Genomic DNA, 19,161 nt, shown 5'->3' with positions numbered 1-19,161 from the left:
AACCAGGAGGAAAAGCAGGTGGTGAGGCCCAGTCATTTGTGTGGCTACTTGTCCCTGGAGGCCTGGGCCCAGGAAAGGGGGACAGCCTCAGAACACCCAGCATTCAGCCCACCTGGGCTCTGCCACCTCTCACGTTTTCTGTCTTCATCCTGATCCTAAGCCAGTGGCTGAAGCTGATGCGGCTGGCGCTGCTCCCTGTGGCACCCACACTCCAGACCAGGGAGAAGATGAACCAGGGCTCGATCAGCTCTGGGACACGATTAAGCTTTTCCGGGGGTATTTTCTTGAGGCCCTGGGGACATAGGGGACAGCATCAGACTAAAGCAGGAAGAATGCTGAGTTGCCTGAGGAAGCTGGCACCCCTCAGTCACCACTGTACAGTTTTGTGTCTTCAGCAGAATGAGCAGGGCATTCCCCTGACCTAGGTAAGCCAATCCAAGTTGCTCTTCCAGGAGCTGGACGTGGGATTCAGGGCCCTCAGGCAGCCCAGGCAAGGAGAACAGGGACCTGAGAAGTAGGCACCCAGCTCCCTGCTTAGAGTCGCACCTCTTTAGGTACAAATGGTTTGAAGAAGCAGTCCAGCAGCTTGAGGAGACTCATGATTAGGTTGCTGTTGGTTGAGGCAATCACCTCCTTCACCGAAGACCGGACGAAGGCAAGGGATACCTGCAGGTATGGCACCCAGCTCCCGTGGCTGGTGGACACAGTGCCCTGCTGTCACACCCAGGCCAGGCACGCTGTAGACTCCCTTACCTCCAGGAAGCTGACAAAGAGGGCCTTGAAGTGTTCCAGGTAGGGCTTGAGTAAGGCAGGGAGCCTCTTCAGCCAGCACTCGACAAAGGGCATGAACCCCAGGATGCTGGGCTCCAAGTACACCATGCCACAGCGGGACACTGTGGCTGGTGAGGCCACTGCCAGGTCTTGTACCTCAAACATCATGGTCATCTCCTGGCACCAAGATGGACTGTGTGAGTGGGCCAGCTGCCAGCCCCCAGGGCCATCGAGAGAGGTTGCTCATCCTGTAGCTATGGGCAGGGGGCCAGCTATGGACCAGGAGCAGTGCTGGGGTGGGGGGATACAGGAGCCCCCTGACCCTAAGCCAATAATGTGGCCTTCCCTTGAGCCCTGAGGGGGAGCATGAGTCAGGAGATTCCTGGGAGCTCTCTAGGCAGCCTGGGTTCAGGGCATTTGGGGATCCTTGGAGCCCTGGGGAAATCTGATAGGAGCTGTGTGCCCTGCTACAGAACCCACACCTCTGTACATGGACATAAGTTCACATCGACCTCCAGGTGTTCTCAGAGGGCTTAAGAGATTGGCTTCAGTGTAGACATGGTGAACTGCCTTCACTTCCAGGTGATCACCCTTCCAGGTGGTGCCTCTCACACACCAGGAAGACGTCCATGTGGCCAGGTCTGTACCACCCATCCCCCAGACTCTGAGCACATTGCCACAATGGTGACCTAGACTGGGCAATATGGCTGAAAGTGGGCCTGGGAGGCACAAGGCAGCATCACTGGGGGGGGGGGGGGGGGTCGCCCTGGCCCTGGACTCAGAGCATCCCAGAAGGTGGGTCTGCCGAAAGGGTGGCACTGAGCCACTGTGCAGGACGTGGCTGAGGAGTGGGAGCTCAGGGACAAGGACATGTGCTAGGAGCTGGCTCCTAGGAGGTCAGGTGACTGAGATGCAGCTGTGACTCCAGAGGAAGGGGTGGAGGGGCACAAGTTTTGGCCAGCACAGTATGACTTCTGGGCCCACCCAGCTGCAGAGGACAGGGGGATGCACCTCGGTGAGCTTGATGATCTCCCCGGAGCTGAGGCACAGCTTCTTGTTGTCATCCAGCACCGTGTTCATGTTCTCAATCCAGACGGCGTCCACGGGCCCATCGAACATGTACCATTTCTTGCTGGTGTCGGAGGCGGTGGTCCCCGCCCGGATGAGGGAGGGGAAAATCCCATCTGTCCTGCAGCCACCAGGGAGGGGAGGGGTGTAGGTGTCGGGAGGCAAGGCGACAAGCACAGCTGGCTCCAAGAAACCCAGCTGTCAGGTTGGCCCTGCTCTGCCTTTTTTTTTTCTTCTTCAGTATCTTCACTCATTTAAAAAGTTTAATAGAAAGAATAGGACTTTTTGGTGTAACATGATATAATGAAAATGTGTGCTTATAGTCACTTTGCTAGGTGTCACTTACCACTCATGGGTGAGCAGGTCAAACTCCCCGTACAGCTGGCCCATCGTGATGGACTTGGGGTTGAGCACATAGTAGTTGACAGCCTCATACACACCGCCGCTGATGGACGGCTGCCCTTTCAGCAACGTCATGGCAGCTGCCAGGACTCTGTAACACTGGGAAGACGGCCACCTAAGAATGAGCCTCTTGGACCCCCAGAGAGCAGGGCTGGAATGGGCTGTGGGTCCCAGGGGACAGGAGGTATTCTAGAGACCAAGAGGTACAAATGGAGACCAAGACAGAGTAGACCCTCCGGCCCACTGTGTGGCACTGGGCTGCCTGGCTCGGCTGGACTTACATTACTTTTGCCGGAGCCCGTGGGCCCAACAAGCATGAGGCCATGTCGCACCACTGTGGTCTCATAGAGCTGGATGCACTTGGTCAAGAAGCCTGGGGGGACAGGGCAGGGGAAGCCAGGGGTCAGAGCATGGGCTTTGGTCTGTCTCTGCCACTAGCTTTCTGTGTGCTCTCGGATGGTCACCTCATTCCCTGAGCCTCAGTTTCCTCATCAGTAAAATGAGGCCACATAGTCCTCACGGGCAGGGGCTGGTGAGGCCCTAAGCACGGAGCCTGGCAGAGAGCAGGAGCTCTGCTCACAGTCAGCGTCCTTTCCATGAGGACTGTCATTCCCTAACAGTCACTGGAGAGGGGGCAGACCACATGGGCCTGCTCAGTGTCAGCTGTCACAGGCCCACAATCAACTCCAGCCCAAAGCTGAGAGAGAACATTGCCCCAAGTAAGTGCTGGCCAATACAAGGCAAAATCCCAGGGACAAACTCTGAGGGTCAGGCAGGAGCTTTACTGACCCAGACCAGGGACGTAGGGACAGCCGCTGGCTGGAGACCGAACAGCTGCTGGCTATGTGGGAGGGAAACAAGAGCATCACTTTGGCGCCAGACTGCGTGTGTGTGCGTGGCAAGCTAGGTGCTGCCACTCAGGGATCTGATTTAGCCAAGACAGATAGAAGAACTGGCATCTGGGTGGGGTCAGTTTTTGGAACTGAGCCCGTAACCTGTGGGGTCTGTGCTAACTCTGATAACTGTCTGAATTTAATTGAATTTTAGGACACCCAGCTTGTGTTGGAATTGGTTGGTGTAGGAAAATCCCACACATCTGATCTGGTGTCAGAAGTATTGTGTGAGAATGAAGCAGTTTTTCCTAGAGCCATCAGCTGAAGGGTTCCAGTAGAGACAGGGTTAGGGGTACCTGCCTGCCCAGAGGCTGCCTGACGGAAAGCCCAGCCCACAGCACACCTGGTCAGGCATGAGGGCCCCTGAGGCTGGTCTGCTGTCCCCGTTCCCCTGCCCGGAACCCCAGGGAGGCAGGAGCCAGCTTTTCCTCAGACATCCAAAGCACTGTGGGTAGGGGCCAGGAGCTCACCATCCACATCCTTGAGGTTGTTCTTCTCACAGGCCCTGCGGATGGCCTTGTCCAGGATGCCATAGTCAGTCTCCTCCTCCTTGATGGTGGGGAACAGGTCAGACACGATCCCAGAGAAAAGTTTGAGGTCCTCCTGCAGGAACTTAGGCACGTTCACGTCCCGGATGGCCCGGAGGCAGATCAGCTCCTGCAGCGGAGGCCAGAAGAGCCTTCAGGGTGGCCCGGGCCGGATGTCTTGCTGGCCACTCCGGAGCCCTCTGCGCCCTCTCCCAGGCAGCCCTCTGGATTGAGCGTACCTCATCCATGCTGGGGTGTTCTCGCTTGAGGTTCCCGGCAGCTGAGATCACAGTTTTCACAGCTCTCATCCCAAAGTCATAGTGATCCTATTGCCACCATACAGGAGGAGGGGTGGGTGGGCACTGTCCCTTTGGGGGCTTCTGCCTAGAACACTGCCTCCCACCCGGTACCTGGCCCATTGCTCAGCTTGCAGCTAAAATGTCATTTCTTGCCCTGGCCGGTTGGCTCAGCGGTAGAGCATCAGCCTGGCGTGCGGGGGACCCGGGTTCGATTCCCAGCCAGGGCACATAGGAGAAGCGCCCATTTGCTTCTCCACCCCCCTCCCCTCCTTCCTCTCTGTCTCTCTCTTCCCCTCCCGCAGCCAAGGCTCCATTGGAGCAAAGATGGCCTGGGCGCTGGGGATGGCTCCTTGACCTCTGCCCCAGGCGCTAGAGTGGCTCTGGTCGCGGCAGAGCGACGCCCCAGAGGGGCAGAGCATCGCCCCCTGGTGGGCAGAGCGTCGCCCCTGGTGGGTGTGCCGGGTGGATCCCGGTCGGGCCCATGCGGGAGTCTGTCTGACTGTCTCTCCCCGTTTCCAGCTTCAGAAAAATACAAAAAAAAAAATAAATAAATAAATAAATAAAATGTCATTTCTCCTGCATATCGTCTATAACCACCTGCATGCCCCAGCCTGGGCCAGGTGACCTCTTTGTCCCCTTTGTCACCCTCAACTTCACCATCCCAATTTTCCCTCCTTTTACCAGGTTACGTATTCTTTTTTTTTTTTTTTGCATTTTTCTGAAGCTGGAAACAGGTAGAGACAGTCAGACAGATTCCCGCATGTGCCCAACCGGGATCCACCCGGCACGCCCACCATGGGGCTACGCTCTGCCCACCAGGGGGCGATGCTCTGCCCATCCTGGGGGTCGCCATGTTGCGACCAGAGCCACTCTAGCGCCTGGGGCAGAGGCCACAGAGCCATCCCCAGCGCCCGGGCCATCTTTGCTCCAATGGAGCCCGGCTGCAGGAGGGGAAGAGAGAGACAGAGAGGAAGGTGCGGCGGAGGGGTGGAGAAGCAAATGTGTGCTTCTCCTGTGTGCCCTGGCCGGAAATCGAACCCGGGTCCTCCGCACGCTAGGCCGACGCTCTACCGCTGAGCCAACCGGCCAGGGCCAGGTTACATATTCTGTGTCCTCTGCTTGACTCTTGGCCCCTGAGTATAGACTCTGCCTTACTTGCAGCTAAATCCCTGCAGTGCTAGCATAGTGCTAAGGGCAGGGGGTTGCTTGAGCTTTTAGTCACAAAGCAAACAAAGGAGTTTCCCATGTGTACCATGAACAAGTTGGCCTCAATGGCCTTTGAGCTTCCAGTGGTTTCTTGTAACATCTCTCCAGACCAACCCTTTCAGCTACAACAGGGCCCATTAGCATACCAGGAACTTTTTCTGGAACTAGTAGGAAAAAAACTAAGCTGGTTGCATGTGAGCCCAGACAGAGCTGGGGCTCATCTCTGCCACTGCAGAGGGGGAACTGACGAAGAATGGAGTCAAACAGGAAAGCTCGTCCACCAGTGCTGGTGCTTGGACCAATGGTATCTATGGTCTCAGCATGCTGAGTAGAAGGTCCATGGCTAGGAGGCTCAGGTGGGCGACTGGGAACTGGGAGGCTCAGGTGGGGAGCTGGCTGTCCCACTGTCCTCACAAGACCTAGGTGCACTCGATCTACCTTCTTGAGTTGTGTGGCTCTTGGCCTCCTAGTGGCCAATCCTCCCCTGCACCTGAACTAGCCGGGGTGAGCATCTGTTCCTGGCTTGTGCTCCAGCTCCCTGTGTACTACATGGGCCTGGCCAGTCTCTTAGCTGCTTAGGGTCTCAGTGTGCTCAGCTGAGAAATGGGAATGTAATTCCTACCTCTTGGGGTTACTGGGGATAGGCAGCAGCTCTCAGACCCTGGAACCTGGTTGGGGCAAGACCTTACCTGGGAGCTGAGCTGCTCGGAGGACAGCTTGAAGGTGGTTGTGATCTTCTTGGCCAGCACATTGGCCTCATTGAAGCCAAAGGAGTAGAGGGAGATTTCAGCAATCATGGCATAATCTGGAACCATCATGGCCACAGGCCGGAAGAGCGCCTGGTGTCCATGGCGCACACGTGAATGGAGAGGCAGACAGACCTCCCCTCTGAGAGCACTATGCGCATTATGGGCTAGCTAGTCCACAGGAGGCAGCTTCACTGCCCTCCTCCCTTGCTGATGCCAGGACCCCCCTTTGTAGCATGCCTGACATAGCTGAGGCTTACACCTCCCTGTGTCTGGACCGCTCTGCCCATTAGAAACTGTTCTTTGTGTTGACCTGAATCTGCCCCCGACTTCTCCCAACCCTGGGTGGGGACAAGCTTGAGGCCTCCTTTTCATGCCTTGGAATAGGCCTCTGGACCACTGGGCAGGAGCGCTGCCATGGGGAACCACAGTTCCTGACATTCAACAGCTGTGTGCCTTGTAAGCTCTTTAGCATCTGAGCTCAGTGCACAGGCTCTGGTGCCTCCCAGTGCCCTGGGTGGCCTTCCAGGCCTGAACTCACCTTCAGGTTATCGGGCAGCTCAGTGCGGCCGGCATATCCTGGGTTCATAGTGATAAACACTGCGCAAGATGGCACGAGTGGGATCTCAACACCCTCAAACATGAAGCGTTCCACCTAGGGGGTGACAGGGGCTGACTCACCTACCCTCCTCTGGCTGGATCTCCTGTCCCTGTCCTGGTCAACCCAGACTGGTCCCTGATTATGGCTCTTCTCTCAGGATCTGGCCTCAGACCTTCAATCCAGGGGGCTACCCGTGGTCCTGCCTACCTGAGGTCTTCACAAATCCACTATTTCCCACATCCAGTTCCTGACACTGATTCTGCTCATATTGAGCAAGTTTAGCTCTGACTGGGACCCAGGGCTCTACTGGGGTGGGGCTGGGGCACCTGCCAGCCTCCCAGCTCTTGTTCCCCGGACAAGTGCTGGCCACTCCGAACAAGGCTAGAGGAAGGACAGATGGCTGAGGCTTTGTCCTTCTTGTGGGAGGAACCCCTTCGCCCACTGCAGCTTGGACTGGGAGCTACTCCCAGAGTGGGGTAGGGTTGTGGGGCTCTCTGACTGGCTACAAAAGCCCTCAGGGACAGCTACAAGGGGGAGGGGGAAGTGCCCAGTCCCCTGTCCAGTGACAGAGGCTGGGCTCAGGACAGGCTCAGTGCCTGGCTTCTCACCCTGAAGGGTGGGGAGCCACAAGACGGCAGGGGTGTGGCAGCCATTGATGAAGTGATGAGGTGGTGACCTGGGGGAGTGGGAGAGGGTGGCTCACCCGCTGTTGCTGCGCCTTCTGGATGGTGGTGATCTGCTGTGCCACCACAGACAGCACCTCAATATCAATGCGATTGAATTCGTCAAAGCAGGCCCAGGCCCCAGCGCTAATGTGGTAAGAACATGAGGAGATGAGGAGTTTAGAGTCCACCTGGCACATTCAACAGCCCCTGTGGCTCCATGGGGAAGAAGCGGTCAGTGGTGATCCCTCTCAGCTCAGCCACGTACCCACAGCCCAACATGCCCCCCCCAGTGCCCACAGGGGCTGAGCCTTTGACTCCTGTTATCCCTACCCCGTCCCCTCCACTGTCTTGTGAGGCTCCTCTCGGACAGTGTCCCCAGGAGAGCTCAGCCTTCCTGCCCTGTCCTGTGCCACCCTCACAGGCAGGCTTACCTGGCCAGGCCCTTGAAGAACTTGCCCATGGCCATGAAGTCAAGCTGATCAGAGCAGTTGAACACGACAGTCTGGATGGCCAAGGCCTTGCCCAGGTCTTTGGTAGTCTCCGTTTTCCCTGTGCCAGCTGGGCCGGCTGGGGCGCCCCCAAACTTGAGATGCAAGGCACCGGTCAGAGTCAGATAGCACCTGAAGGAGTGAGAGGAAGTGAGAACGCCCCACACACCTCCCTCGGGACTCCCACACAGGGAGAGCCAGTCCCCCTTCTTGGGCCCCATGGGTGGGCGGCTCTGGCTTCTCTTTCCTCTCAGGGCCCCGGGGCATGCTCAGCCCTGGCCGCTGGGGTTAGGGCTGCAGCCTTTGTGCTTCCCCACCCACCCTGCGGCCCTGCAGAGCTGACTCAGAAGCGCACTGAGAAGGCCACTCTGTGGCATGTTGCCCTCCCTTACTAACAACCCAGACTGAAAATCAGCTACTAGATACAGTTGGTAAGAGAAAAGGACAGATTGCTTTAGAAGAGAATTGTTCATTTGATAAAGGGACTTGCCCACTATTTCTCTCAAGATCAATCCTTCTGGCACACTGAAAGGAGGATTTGACTGAAAAAATTGTAAAGCTCACGCCCAGTAATGTTTATTGAGCTATGAGCTTTATGTATCAGCTCATGAAATTCTCATAACCACCCTGAGGAAGCCACAGAGCAAAGTAAGGCACAGTTGGATTGAGTCAACTGCCCAAGGCCACTCAGCCTGTGACCGTCAGGGCTGGTTTTAGACCCAAAGCCTGTGTTCCTAGCCCTGCATGCTCTGATGGACTGGCTGTGCCCTGACGTACCTACTCTTCTGGGCCAGCCAGAGCTGGAGGAAGGGTCCCAGTGTGGGAGGGCACGTGGCCAGGGGAACTCTTACCTGTCAGTGAGGGGTGTGATTACCAGCCTCCCACTGTTGCCTAGGTACTCGTAGCCATAGATGAACTCAGCATTCACAGCTCGAATGTACAGGTTGTCATTTGTCCAGTAGTACCTGGCATTGCAGGGAGATGGGTCCCCAGTGAGAACATGAGGCCACCATAGGCCACCAGTCAGGGTATGTGGTTGAGGGGAGGGAGTTCTTTTGGTGACTAAGGGGATCAGGTACCTCTGCCCAGCTTGTCCCAGGGCTTCAAGGGCCAGGGATAGCAGTTGTTGATGGACTCTGTCACCTCTCCTGGCCCTAGCCTGCAGCTGCTCTGCCCCTGGGTGGCTGGGCTGGGGACCCCTGCCTCCTCACCTCAGCTGTGAGATCCACTCAAAGTCATTCACACTGACCACGTTCTCCTGGATCAGCTTGCCCACCACATCCTTGGCATGGACCTCAATAACGATTAGTGCTGACAGCACTGCCCGCTGCATGCGGGACAGCTTCCCCCGCACCAGGGCCACCAGGTCACTGAGCTGCAGGAGTTGGGGGACACTATCAGGAACAGCCATGCTAGGGGTAGGCTCTCTCTCCTTTGCATAGAGGTAGGCTTTCACCAGGAACAACCCCTCTATCCTGGGGGCTTCCGATGGTCTGGGATGGGAGGATCACAGGGAGGGCACTGGTCACGTGAGAAATCAGGCAGGGAAGTAAAGAAAAATGGAGGCATTCACATGGCATCTGCTTCCCTGTAGTGTATGGTGCCACCTGAACCTTCCATGGCCAGGTGGTGGAGCACGGTGAGGAGCTCGAGGAAAGAGTGTGGTGAGGAGCCCAAGCACAGAGCTGGGGTGGTGCAGGACACAGCTCCCTCAGACCATCAGAGAGGGACACCTGCCTGGCCTCAGCTCTCCTCAGACCCCAGTCCCTCCACCAGTGGCTGGTCCTGAGACACTCATTTCTGGGGTGTTTGACCTTCTGTTCTCTGAACCCAACCCAAGGCCTCTTTCAGGCTCAATACAGGGAAAAAGCTCCCGGAGGGCCCGGGCTCTCCCGGGTGCAGGGTGTGTGTGGGGAACAGATGATGACCCCTTGACTCCCACCTGCCGGTAGAGCTGGGGGAACAGCGTGTTACTGAGGCTGCTGGCCTCCAGGGCCTCTGCCACTTCCATAGTCCAGTAGGTCTGGCACCCAGCGATGGTCACCTGGCCAGGCCAGTTCAGAACCCACTGGGTCCTGGGCATCTGGAAAGATAACACAGGCAGGGCTGACCCAGGCAGCTGCCAGCCCTGACCCTGCACCCTTTTTCCCCTTAAACATCATCTGTGCTTTGGCCTTTTTTGTGTGTGACAGAGACAGAGAGAGACAGAGAGAGGGACAGATAGAACAGACAGACAGGAAGGGAGAGAGATGAGACGCATCAATTCTTTGTTGTTGTTGCGGCACCTTAGTTGCTTATTGATTGCTTCCTCATATGTGCCTTGACTGGGGCACAGCAGAATGAGTGACCCCTTGCTAAAGCCAGTGACCTTGGGCTCAAGCTGGTGAGCCTTGCTCAAACCAGATGAGCCCGTGCTCAAGCTGGCGACCTCAAAGTTTCGAACCTGGGCCCTCTGCATCCCAGTCCGATACTCTATCCACTGCATCACCACCTGGTTAGGCTGTGCTTTGGCCTTTTGAACTCTGGGCTTAAGTTGCTAATTCCACCTCAAAAGCAGAGAAGTCATTAAGCTCTGGGCCTCTCAGGGGTGGGCAGAGTCATTGCTTCTTCAGCAGAAATCTTGAAACAGAAGGTTGGGAACACAGAATCAGGGAGATACAGCCCTGGATTCAAACCCTGGTTCTGTTACCTGTGAATTACATACCTTTGGGCAGAAAATATCTCTGAACTAACTTTGTAGGATAAGGGCTAACCCACAGCCCCACTGTTGACTGTGGGGCTGGAAGAGGTAATGTGGGTGAAGCCCCAGCCCAGGCCTGGCACACAGTGAATGCTTGAAACATAACAGTGACTGATTGTTATTAGGAGCTAGTCTCATTTTCTGGAGCATACTTTTAGATTCCTCCCTGAGCAGGCCTCAAGAATCCCTGTCCCCAGCCCTGGCTGGTTGGCTCAGCGGTAGAGTGTCGGCCTGGCGTGTGGGGGACCCGGGTTCGATTCCCAGCCAGGGCACATAGGAGAAGCGCCCATTTGCTTCTCCACCCCCCCCCCCTTCCTCTCTGTCTCTCTCTTCCCCTCCCGCAGCGAGGCTCCATTGGAGCAAGGATGGCCCGGGTGCGCTGGGATGGCTCCTTGGTCTCTGCCCCAGGCGCTAGAGTGGCTCTGGTCACGGCAGAGCGATGCCCCGGAGGGGCAGAGCATCGCCCCCTGGTGGGCGGAGCCCCCCTGGTGGGCGTGCCGGGTGGATCCCGGTCGGGCGCATGCGGGAGTCTGTCTGACTGTCTCTCCCCGTTTCCAGCTTCAGAAAAATACAAAAAAATAATAATAATAATAAAAAAAATAAATAAAAAAAATAAAAAAAGAATCCCTGTCCCCAGAAATCCCCTGGCTGACCGAGAGTAGCAGTAGTCAAGGCTATAGCTTGAGGATGAGGCAGGCAGGCAGCCCAGCTAATCGTGGTGGAGTCAAGAGCACTGAGGAAGGAGCAAACAGAAGGACAGCTGGGCCAGGAGGCTGTGTTTGGTGGGAAGCATGACTCACTGTGGGGTAGGCCTTGATGGCCCTCTCGATGATGTCCCGCACACTGGTCTTCATGCTGCGTTCCACCTCGCGCAGCCAGTCCTCCACGTTGCTGGACGGGTAGATGGAAAAGGATAACTGAACCTCCTCACCCTCTGCTGAGTACATGTGTGTGATCTCCAGGTCCTCCTGGAACAGCAGCTGTGGACAGGCGGGCAAGAATGGGAATGACACCACCCACCATAGCCCCAGGGCGGACCTGCCTGAGCCCTTCACGTTCAGAAGACAGCTCACCTCAGGGGGCTCCACCTGAACACCTGTCTGGGCTGGGCCTTCCCTGACTGTGTGTTCAGGCAAGATGGGTCTGCCTTATCCCTAGCCTGTGGCGCCCCCTTGGGGAAGGAGGATAACCTGCCTGCGAGTCCCCCTCCTGCACAGGCCTGTGCAGCCTCTCTTGTAGGCAAGAATGATAAGGAGAGCCAGGAGCCTCTGGTTTCATGGGTTGCTTGACCTAGCCAGCACCTCAGTATATTGTGGGAACAGGGAATGCCTCGGTGAGTTCAGAGCCAGCCGCCACCCCCGTCCTGAGCTGGCGGTTTTGCAGCTGACCTTCCTCCCACAGGCCCCAGGTGCATCTCCGAGGGCCAGGAATCTCACTTACCACCTCAGTTCCTGCTAAAAGGACTTGGGGCTAGTTCCTGCTAAAGGACTTCCTTGGGGAAGGAGTCCCATGCTCCTGGCCCCAGCCCCAGCCCAATCACCCACCGAAGCAATGTTCTCGAAGCACTTGCGCAGGTGGGGCTGCACAGCAGTGGGGTCCTTTGTCTGGGACAAGATCTCAAGTAGTTCATCATCGGACAGGAAGTAGAATCTGGCCAGGGAACAGGGGTAAGGGAGTGGGTAAGGCACTCCATGGGGCCCAGCTACCCTAGTGCCACTGACAACCCTGCACCTTGGCCTGGGTGGGGTTCTCAATGCACCAGCCGTGGGCAGGCACTGACAAGAGTGGGCATGGGCCAGGCGGTGCCCACCTGGGGAAGGCGCTCCTCTTGGTCTCCAAGTATTCGCTGAGGCCCTTTTGTACCATGTCTAGCAGCTTGTTGCAATCCCGCAGGCTGTCCAGCAGCCTCTGGTCAGAGCACACATTGATCACCTGCATGGCCAGGCCAGAAAGAAGCTGGAAGTGAGCATGGTCCAGATGGAAGGCAGCAAAGTGGGCTCAAAGAGCACCCTCATGGGCCAGAGACCCTCAGTGGGGCCTGGGAAGGAACAGGGGCAGGAGAATAGCCCTGAGCTAGGGGTTGCATCCATCACCCTGTCAGTCCCACAGAAAAAAGTCCATGGTCAAAAAAAGTAGGGTTAAACAAAGCCGAGAGATTTGATTTGCTGCAGGACTTTTAAAATACTATTGTGGACTGTAAATGTCCTCAAAGAAATCCTGTGTTGTGCTTCTGAGGAGTAGCACTTATGACCAGCGAGCTCACTTGGGAACACAGGGCAAGCCCAAAGCCCTGAGCTTGTTCTCTAATCTTTCTTGTTCAGGGAGTGATGAGACCAGGAAGCTGCCAACAATGTGACTGGGGCCCTTGGTGGTCCCAGCTTCCCCATCCCATCCCCATGTGAGCTCACCTCCCGGTTCTCATAAGCGTTCTTCATCATCTTCCTCCAGATCCGTTCCATTGTCTGGTAGCGCTTGCTCTCCACAGGCAGCTGCCGGTTGATGTCCTCAGAGCTAAAGATGGGCTCCAGGTAGAGCCAGGACCGCTGGCAATTCAGCCACTCCTCCAGCACTTCCTGGGCAAGGCGTGGACTGTCAGAGCCCAGGGTCCAATAGGGGGTCTTGGTGTGATAGACATTTTATTAGGCGCTAATGGCATCAGAGCAGTGGGCATCAGAGCCAGTGTCGGTGGGGAAATTTCTATGGTTCTGTCAGCCTCGTACTCTAAGGATCAAAGAGGCTGCATGGATGCCCTCCAGAGAAACCCCAAGTCCCCCACAGGATGGCCAAGCCTCCAACAGAGCCAGGAAGCCTCTCTCCCCTCGAAGGGAACCACAGCTAACTCAGCAAACCCTGAAACAACAGGAAAAAGCCTCAGTACATGGAAGACCGAACCAGCCTTCTTGCCTGCCAGCTATTTGGGGTCTATGACTCCAGAAATTTCTGAGGTGTATTGACTTGAGCCTGAGATCTCTAAGATACTCTGAAACATCAGTCCAAGAGTGAGATGTCTTTAAAAACAGGTTACTTTTCTCTAAATGCTGCCTCCAAATTCCCTTTTCAGGATTTATCACTTTTCTTATCAATCCAAATTCATTCATTTGTCCATTCATTTACTCATTAATCCCTTCCTCTTGAGATGCGTGCCATGGCCAGCTCTGTGCCAGACCCATGTGGGCACCGGGAGAAACACATGGGAACAGGATGTGGCCCCTGCCCTCGAGCAGAGCACAGTCCACTAAGTGGCCAGCTCTGCCTCTGAACCACCACGGGCTTGACATGAGCGACGGACTCTGTAAGAGGCACTGACCAAGGTCTGTGATGGGGACACCTTGCAGGCAGGTGTGGGGGAGTCAGTGAGGACTGCCTGATGCTGAGCTTTGGAGATGGAAGGTAGGGATGGAGCTCAGGGAAAGGGACAGTATGAACAAAGGCAAGAGCCCCAGGGCCAGTGCTGGCCAGCTGCGGTATCTCTGGTTAGTCCGAGGAGCACACAGATAAGCCCTCCTCACTTGGGTTCTGGCCTTCACTGCAGGTTTCCGAATAGCTTCCAGGAGGCCCCAGGGAAGGGGTTGTCTGAATTATACAGGTAGGTTTGACCCTAAGACAGTCTTCGACGGCTCTGGGGACAGCCCCAGCCTCTGGCCTTAAAAGGTCTGAAGAGGGACAGCCTCTAGTGCTCTGGAGACCTCACCCCAAGCCAGCTCCAAATGAGCCAGGAATGGGCGGCTCTGCGCAGAGCAGGAGAGGGCACTAGGAACATCAGGGCCTTGTGGTGTCCGGCCCGGAAAGGTCCAAGACTGGAGGTCCTAGTTGCCCCGAGCCCAGGCAGTCCTCAGAGGCCCGCTGGCAGCTCTCATGTCCCTCCCCAGCGACAGCTCCTGACCAGACAGTGGCCCAGCCCCACGTCCTGAATTGCCTTCTCCAGCAGCTGAACCTCAGAGATGGAAATCCCAATTCTGTCACCCTCCCCTGAATGAGGGTCCTGTCAGAGAGCCAGGAGCTGTGCAAACCTGGCCAAGGCTCTCCACCACTTCGAGCCCCACCCAGAACCCATAAAGAGCCACTTATGGGCTGTGGGGATGGGGGCGGAATAAAGGAAGGCCATGGACGGCCCACCTGGGTTAGCTTCAACTTGTTCTCCCAGGAGTTGATGCGTTGCTCAAACGGCTTCTTGTAGGGCGAGAAGGACATACTCTGGGTCATGACAATGTGGTCATCAAGCAGCTGTGAGGCCTCATCTGGGCTCTTGAGGATGTAGGTCTCGGTCTCCTTGTAGGGCAGCACGTTGAACAGGATGCTGGACCACTCCTTCTCCATCTTGTCCAGTGCCTGGGATGGGGTACAAGTCAGGCTGAGTCCTGGGAAGGGCCTGGCCCACACTCTGCTGACCAGCACTGGGCAAAGAAGAGCAGGATCTGCCCGGCCATGGCCTTCGCTTGGGCCCCTCTGGCAAATACTCTCTACCTGTCTGGTCAACAAATCCTCCACAGGACCTCATCTGAATTCAAGGCCAAATGGCTCTCACACATGTGCTGATGTGTACAACAAGCATGTACACACAGATGGGGAGACAGCTAAGGCGCCAGTTAGGGGCTCCGGTCCCAGTTATAGCCCTTACTGGCTAAGTCACCCTGGCCACTTGCTGAACTTCTCCAAGCCTTGATTTACTTATCTGTTAAATGAGGCTAAGTAACTTGAGTGGATAACTGAGTAATAACTGAGATGGTAGACACTGCTAACCTCTTCACATACATTAACTCACTTAACAAAATGCACCTTAACTCCAGTGCCTGGTAAAGGACCCCCGGGATGGGGCGCAGTACTGCCATCCTCCTATGCCTCTGGGCAGGGCCCAGGCACGGCAGGGCGAGCCTGCCGGCTGCCCACCTGCTCAATGGCGTACTCCTTGCCGGCCACCTCAGCCACCTTGCTGATGTTCTCGATGTGGTCCTGTAGGTTCATCTCAAGGCAGCGGGCGAAGGTCAGGTTGGCCTTAGGCCTGACATTTATGTTGATCTCACTGGACAGCACCTCCCAGTGCCGGTTCCTCATGCCAGGGTTTCGCAGCCCCTGGATCAGCGGGATGTATGGCTTGAACTCTTCAATGCGGGCCCGGATGTCCAAGGCCACGTCCTGGCAGGCTGCCGGGCAGAGCAGGCAGGTGTGAGCAGCAGCCAGCACAGGCAGCGGAGCAGGGGATGAACTGGCTTGGCCACCTACCTGGGATGTCCTTGAACTGCTTCACACACTTGTGCATGGTCTTAAAGGAATCAATGACATTCTTCTCCAGCTGCTCAGCGTCAATGGCTGACAGGGGGTCGTTCATCCAGCTCTCGGACCAGCGCAGCCAGTCGGAAGCTGTGGTCCAGAGGTCCAGGTAGGGCTGGAACTCCTTCACCATCCTGGAGAGCTTGTCGTACTGTAGGGGCAGAAGAGCTGTGGCTGCCTCGGGGTGCTCTCGAGTCTCTTGCCTCGCTGCTTCTTCTTGGCCAGGTCCTCTCTCCCTCCTTTATCCTGATTGCTGTCCCTGATCCTGTCCCTGTGGACTTGGTCCTGGCCTCCCTTCTTCCCGCCCCCTACAGGCTTTAGGCTCTGAATGGCTGAGCAAGGCCTGCACTGACCCTCAGGCTTCTTGCCTGGTTCCAGCCAGTCTCTTTGCCCCGAGGGGTGGATTATCTTCTCTCTGCAGCCTGATTGGCCCTGTCCCCCAAATACCAGGGCCCTGCCACCTGGCCTCTGGGTTCTGATATGGCCACAACTGCCATGGGCTCTTCCTCAAATCCTGGGGGTAGGGGAGGGGGTGCCACAGGAGGCCTACGTTAGTGACCGGCAAGCCGAAGATGCGTTCACGGTTGTTGTAGAGCACGGCCAGCTGCTGGCAGTCCTTCAGCTGCTTCTTGACCCGCCGCACCTCATTGGCGATCTCGTGTGCTCGTGTGATCTCCACGTGGGTGGAGAAGCCAGCTACCACCAGCTGTGGGCCAAGGAGCAAGGAGTCAGAGGCCTCTGCAGTCCCACGCATGCCCACATGCACCCAGGGAGACCAAGGTCCCTGGACATCAGCTCCTCCCAGTTCTGAGGGCACATTCTTCTGTGGGAATGAGCAGGTTCCTGGCCCATCGCAGGCAACCGACTGCCCCATGGTAAGCAAAATCAGAGAAAGACCCAGTGCCCTGAATGCTGTGCCCCCTGCACACTGGGGCATGAAACACAACAGAAGAGCTGGGACTCTGCTACTCTGAATTCTTCTGGAGCTAGCTCTGGTTTTCAGTTCATTCTTTGAGACATTTGTTCACTCATCTACCAATTCTTCTATCGAACATTGACATAGAAATTCCTGAATACAAGAAGTAAGTCCTGGCCCTGGAGGTGTGTGTGTGTGTGTGTGTGTGTGTGTGTGTGTGTGTGTGTGTAGCCAGTCCTAGCAGAGCCTCAGCCAAGCCCTACCTGCAGCCCTTCCAGCTTCTCCTGGAAGTTGTTCTGATCCATAACCTGGATTTTGTGGAACTTCTCCTCATCTTCGATGTGCTGCTGCCGCACCATCTCTATCTGCCCGAGGATCTTAGAAGGCCAGTTGTTGGCAGCCCATCTAGATGAAGCAGGGGTGGGGGTTGGGGGAAGTCACAGCTGAAATCATGGGGTGGGCAGGCCACGCAGGGGCACCCAGGGTGAAGGGGAGAACGGGATCCAGAAGGCAGCTGAACCCAGCTAGGGTCAACTACCTGGGAAGTAGAAGTGAGCTGACAGGCAGCCACTTATTGGGGTGTGGGTCTGCCTGGCAGGGGAGACAGTCCCTGCCTGAGACTGTGATCTGGGAGCTGTGGTCAGCATCCAGAGTGATGCAGATCCAATGTGCCCAGTGCAGTCAAACGGTGGTGGCAGTGGCAGGGAGTGTTGGACATTAGAGGACTGATGTTGAGGTAAAGGGACAGCTTCCAGTCTGCCTTTCCTTGGTGACTAACCAGGGTCACCAGGCCAGCTTCCTTCATATCAGACCAACTCTCTTTGCCTGGCTGAGATGAGGCCCTGTAGGATTCAGGGATTCTGCCTGCAGCTGGCCTAGAGATGTTGACCCTGGGAGAGGCCCAGCCTGAGCACCAGGATGCCCTATAAAATGGGTGTCTAGCCTGACCAGGCAGTGGCGCAGTGGATAGAGCGTCGAACTGGGATGCAGAGGACCCAGGTTCGAGACCCCGAGGTCGCCAGCTTGAGCGCGGGCTCATCTGGTTTGAGCAAAAGCCCACCAGCTTGAACCCAAGGTCACTGGCTCAAGCAAGGGGTTACTCGGTCTGCTGAAGGCCTGTGGTCAAGGCACAAATGAGAAAGCAATCAATGAACAACTAAGGTGTCGCAATGTGCAATGAAAAAGTAATGATTGATGCTTCTCATCTCTCTCCATTCCTGTCTGTCTGTCCCTGTCTATCCCTCTCTCTGACTCACTCTCTGTCTCTGTAAAAAAATAAAATAAATTAAATAAATAAAAATTTAAAAAAATAAAATAAAATGGGTGTCCAGAGCTCCTTGGCAGGGCTCTCAAAAGAGTGCCAATCTCTCCTGTCCCCTGAGGTCCTGGAGGCAGGACAAGGCAGCTCCAAACTGAGGCCATTTCTAACAAGCTGAGTGAGAATAAATGCTCCTCTCTAAGGACTAGGTTTTGCCTTCTTTTCCCAAGGAGCTCAAAGGGCTCCAACCACAAACAAGGGGCCTGGCTGATGATGGGAGAGAGAAGGAGACAGGGTTGGGGACAGGAGATTCCCCAGGCCCACAGGCTCAAATGATTTCCTTCTGCCTCACGGGCTACCTGTCCCTGGTCCTGAACCACGTGGAGCCATGGCTTCTGGCTTCTGGCATCTGGGCAGGCATTTCTGGTGTGACTGCACAGCCGTGGCCTCAGGAATAGTTGAGAGCTGCTGCAGCTTGGCACCTCCACCCCACCTCCTGCTGTGCACCACCCACCCAGATTGGGGATCAAGCTCCCACTTACTTGTCATTGAAGTCATCTGTGCTGAGGTTGTAAAGGAATTCATCCATGATCCGGTAGTCATCCACGACCTTCACAATCCGCTCCTGCAGAAACAGGAGGTGATGGGAATGCAGGTGTGCCTGGGCTCCCCAAAGTACTTGGGAACTCGGGAGAGGCTATCCTTTTCCAGATAAGTGAGGCCCGGGGTGGGGAGGAGGCACAGGGTGCAAGGCCGGCATTGGGTTCAGAGCTCTAAAGGCGAAGGCCACCACACCTCCAATCGTCAGCCCTTGACCTGTATCTTCTGCCCTCCTGACCTCCCAAACAGCATAGCTCTGACCCTCCACCATACACCAAGCCTCACAGCTGCCCTGAGCCCCACCTGTCCTCTGTATCTACCTCACCTCTGGCCTCCTGGTTCCTGATCTTCCAGCCCCTGCCTTCAGACCTGAACAACGGCTCCATGACTCCCAGTCCGCCAATGCCCGGTGTGCGCACCTGATCTCTAGCCCCACCAGGATCCTGGACACCCGCCCCTGCTCCCTGGCTCCCATGCATGCATTTTACCTCCAACCCCACCAGCTTTTCAGGTATGCCCTTCATCCACTCGCGGAGCTCAGCGAGCTCTTCTATGCTGTTGGGCTTCTCGTAGATCTTGCGGCTGGTGCTGCGAAACTCTTCACAGACCTGGTGGTGGGAGGAGGGCACTAGGGATGCTGAGTGCCTCTCCCTGCCCTTCCCTGAGGCCTGCTCCTCCTTCTTGGTCCCTAGTGTCTCCAGACAGGTAATTGC

The 19,161-nt window shown here is 56.3% G+C and overlaps 1 protein-coding gene across 1 annotated transcript in view; it reads right to left on the bottom strand.

Moving 5' to 3' along the window:
- Window positions 1-19,161, bottom strand: part of DNAH1 (dynein axonemal heavy chain 1) — an 83,712-nt gene that overhangs the window by 27,618 nt on the left and 36,933 nt on the right. The window contains exons 15-40 of the mRNA XM_066351910.1: window positions 18,937-19,056; window positions 18,391-18,473; window positions 16,854-16,995; window positions 16,225-16,380; window positions 15,627-15,825; window positions 15,294-15,547; window positions 14,523-14,735; window positions 12,815-12,979; window positions 12,217-12,338; window positions 11,951-12,056; window positions 11,207-11,386; window positions 9,609-9,749; window positions 8,878-9,041; window positions 8,518-8,631; window positions 7,610-7,798; window positions 7,217-7,322; window positions 6,454-6,567; window positions 5,856-6,005; window positions 3,901-3,987; window positions 3,605-3,791; window positions 2,523-2,614; window positions 2,186-2,340; window positions 1,783-1,960; window positions 754-948; window positions 547-666; window positions 134-292 (exon numbers count right to left, since the gene is read on the bottom strand). Coding sequence (XP_066208007.1) covers window positions 134-292; window positions 547-666; window positions 754-948; window positions 1,783-1,960; window positions 2,186-2,340; window positions 2,523-2,614; window positions 3,605-3,791; window positions 3,901-3,987; window positions 5,856-6,005; window positions 6,454-6,567; window positions 7,217-7,322; window positions 7,610-7,798; window positions 8,518-8,631; window positions 8,878-9,041; window positions 9,609-9,749; window positions 11,207-11,386; window positions 11,951-12,056; window positions 12,217-12,338; window positions 12,815-12,979; window positions 14,523-14,735; window positions 15,294-15,547; window positions 15,627-15,825; window positions 16,225-16,380; window positions 16,854-16,995; window positions 18,391-18,473; window positions 18,937-19,056 — 3,891 coding nt within the window. The remainder of the gene's footprint in view (window positions 1-133; window positions 293-546; window positions 667-753; window positions 949-1,782; window positions 1,961-2,185; window positions 2,341-2,522; window positions 2,615-3,604; window positions 3,792-3,900; window positions 3,988-5,855; window positions 6,006-6,453; window positions 6,568-7,216; window positions 7,323-7,609; window positions 7,799-8,517; window positions 8,632-8,877; window positions 9,042-9,608; window positions 9,750-11,206; window positions 11,387-11,950; window positions 12,057-12,216; window positions 12,339-12,814; window positions 12,980-14,522; window positions 14,736-15,293; window positions 15,548-15,626; window positions 15,826-16,224; window positions 16,381-16,853; window positions 16,996-18,390; window positions 18,474-18,936; window positions 19,057-19,161) is intronic.

The sequence above is a fragment of the Saccopteryx leptura genome, chromosome 10 (assembly GCF_036850995.1).
Source record: "Saccopteryx leptura isolate mSacLep1 chromosome 10, mSacLep1_pri_phased_curated, whole genome shotgun sequence".
Classification (NCBI taxonomy): Eukaryota; Metazoa; Chordata; class Mammalia; order Chiroptera; family Emballonuridae; genus Saccopteryx; species Saccopteryx leptura.
This window is presented reverse-complemented; position numbering and strand designations above follow the sequence as displayed.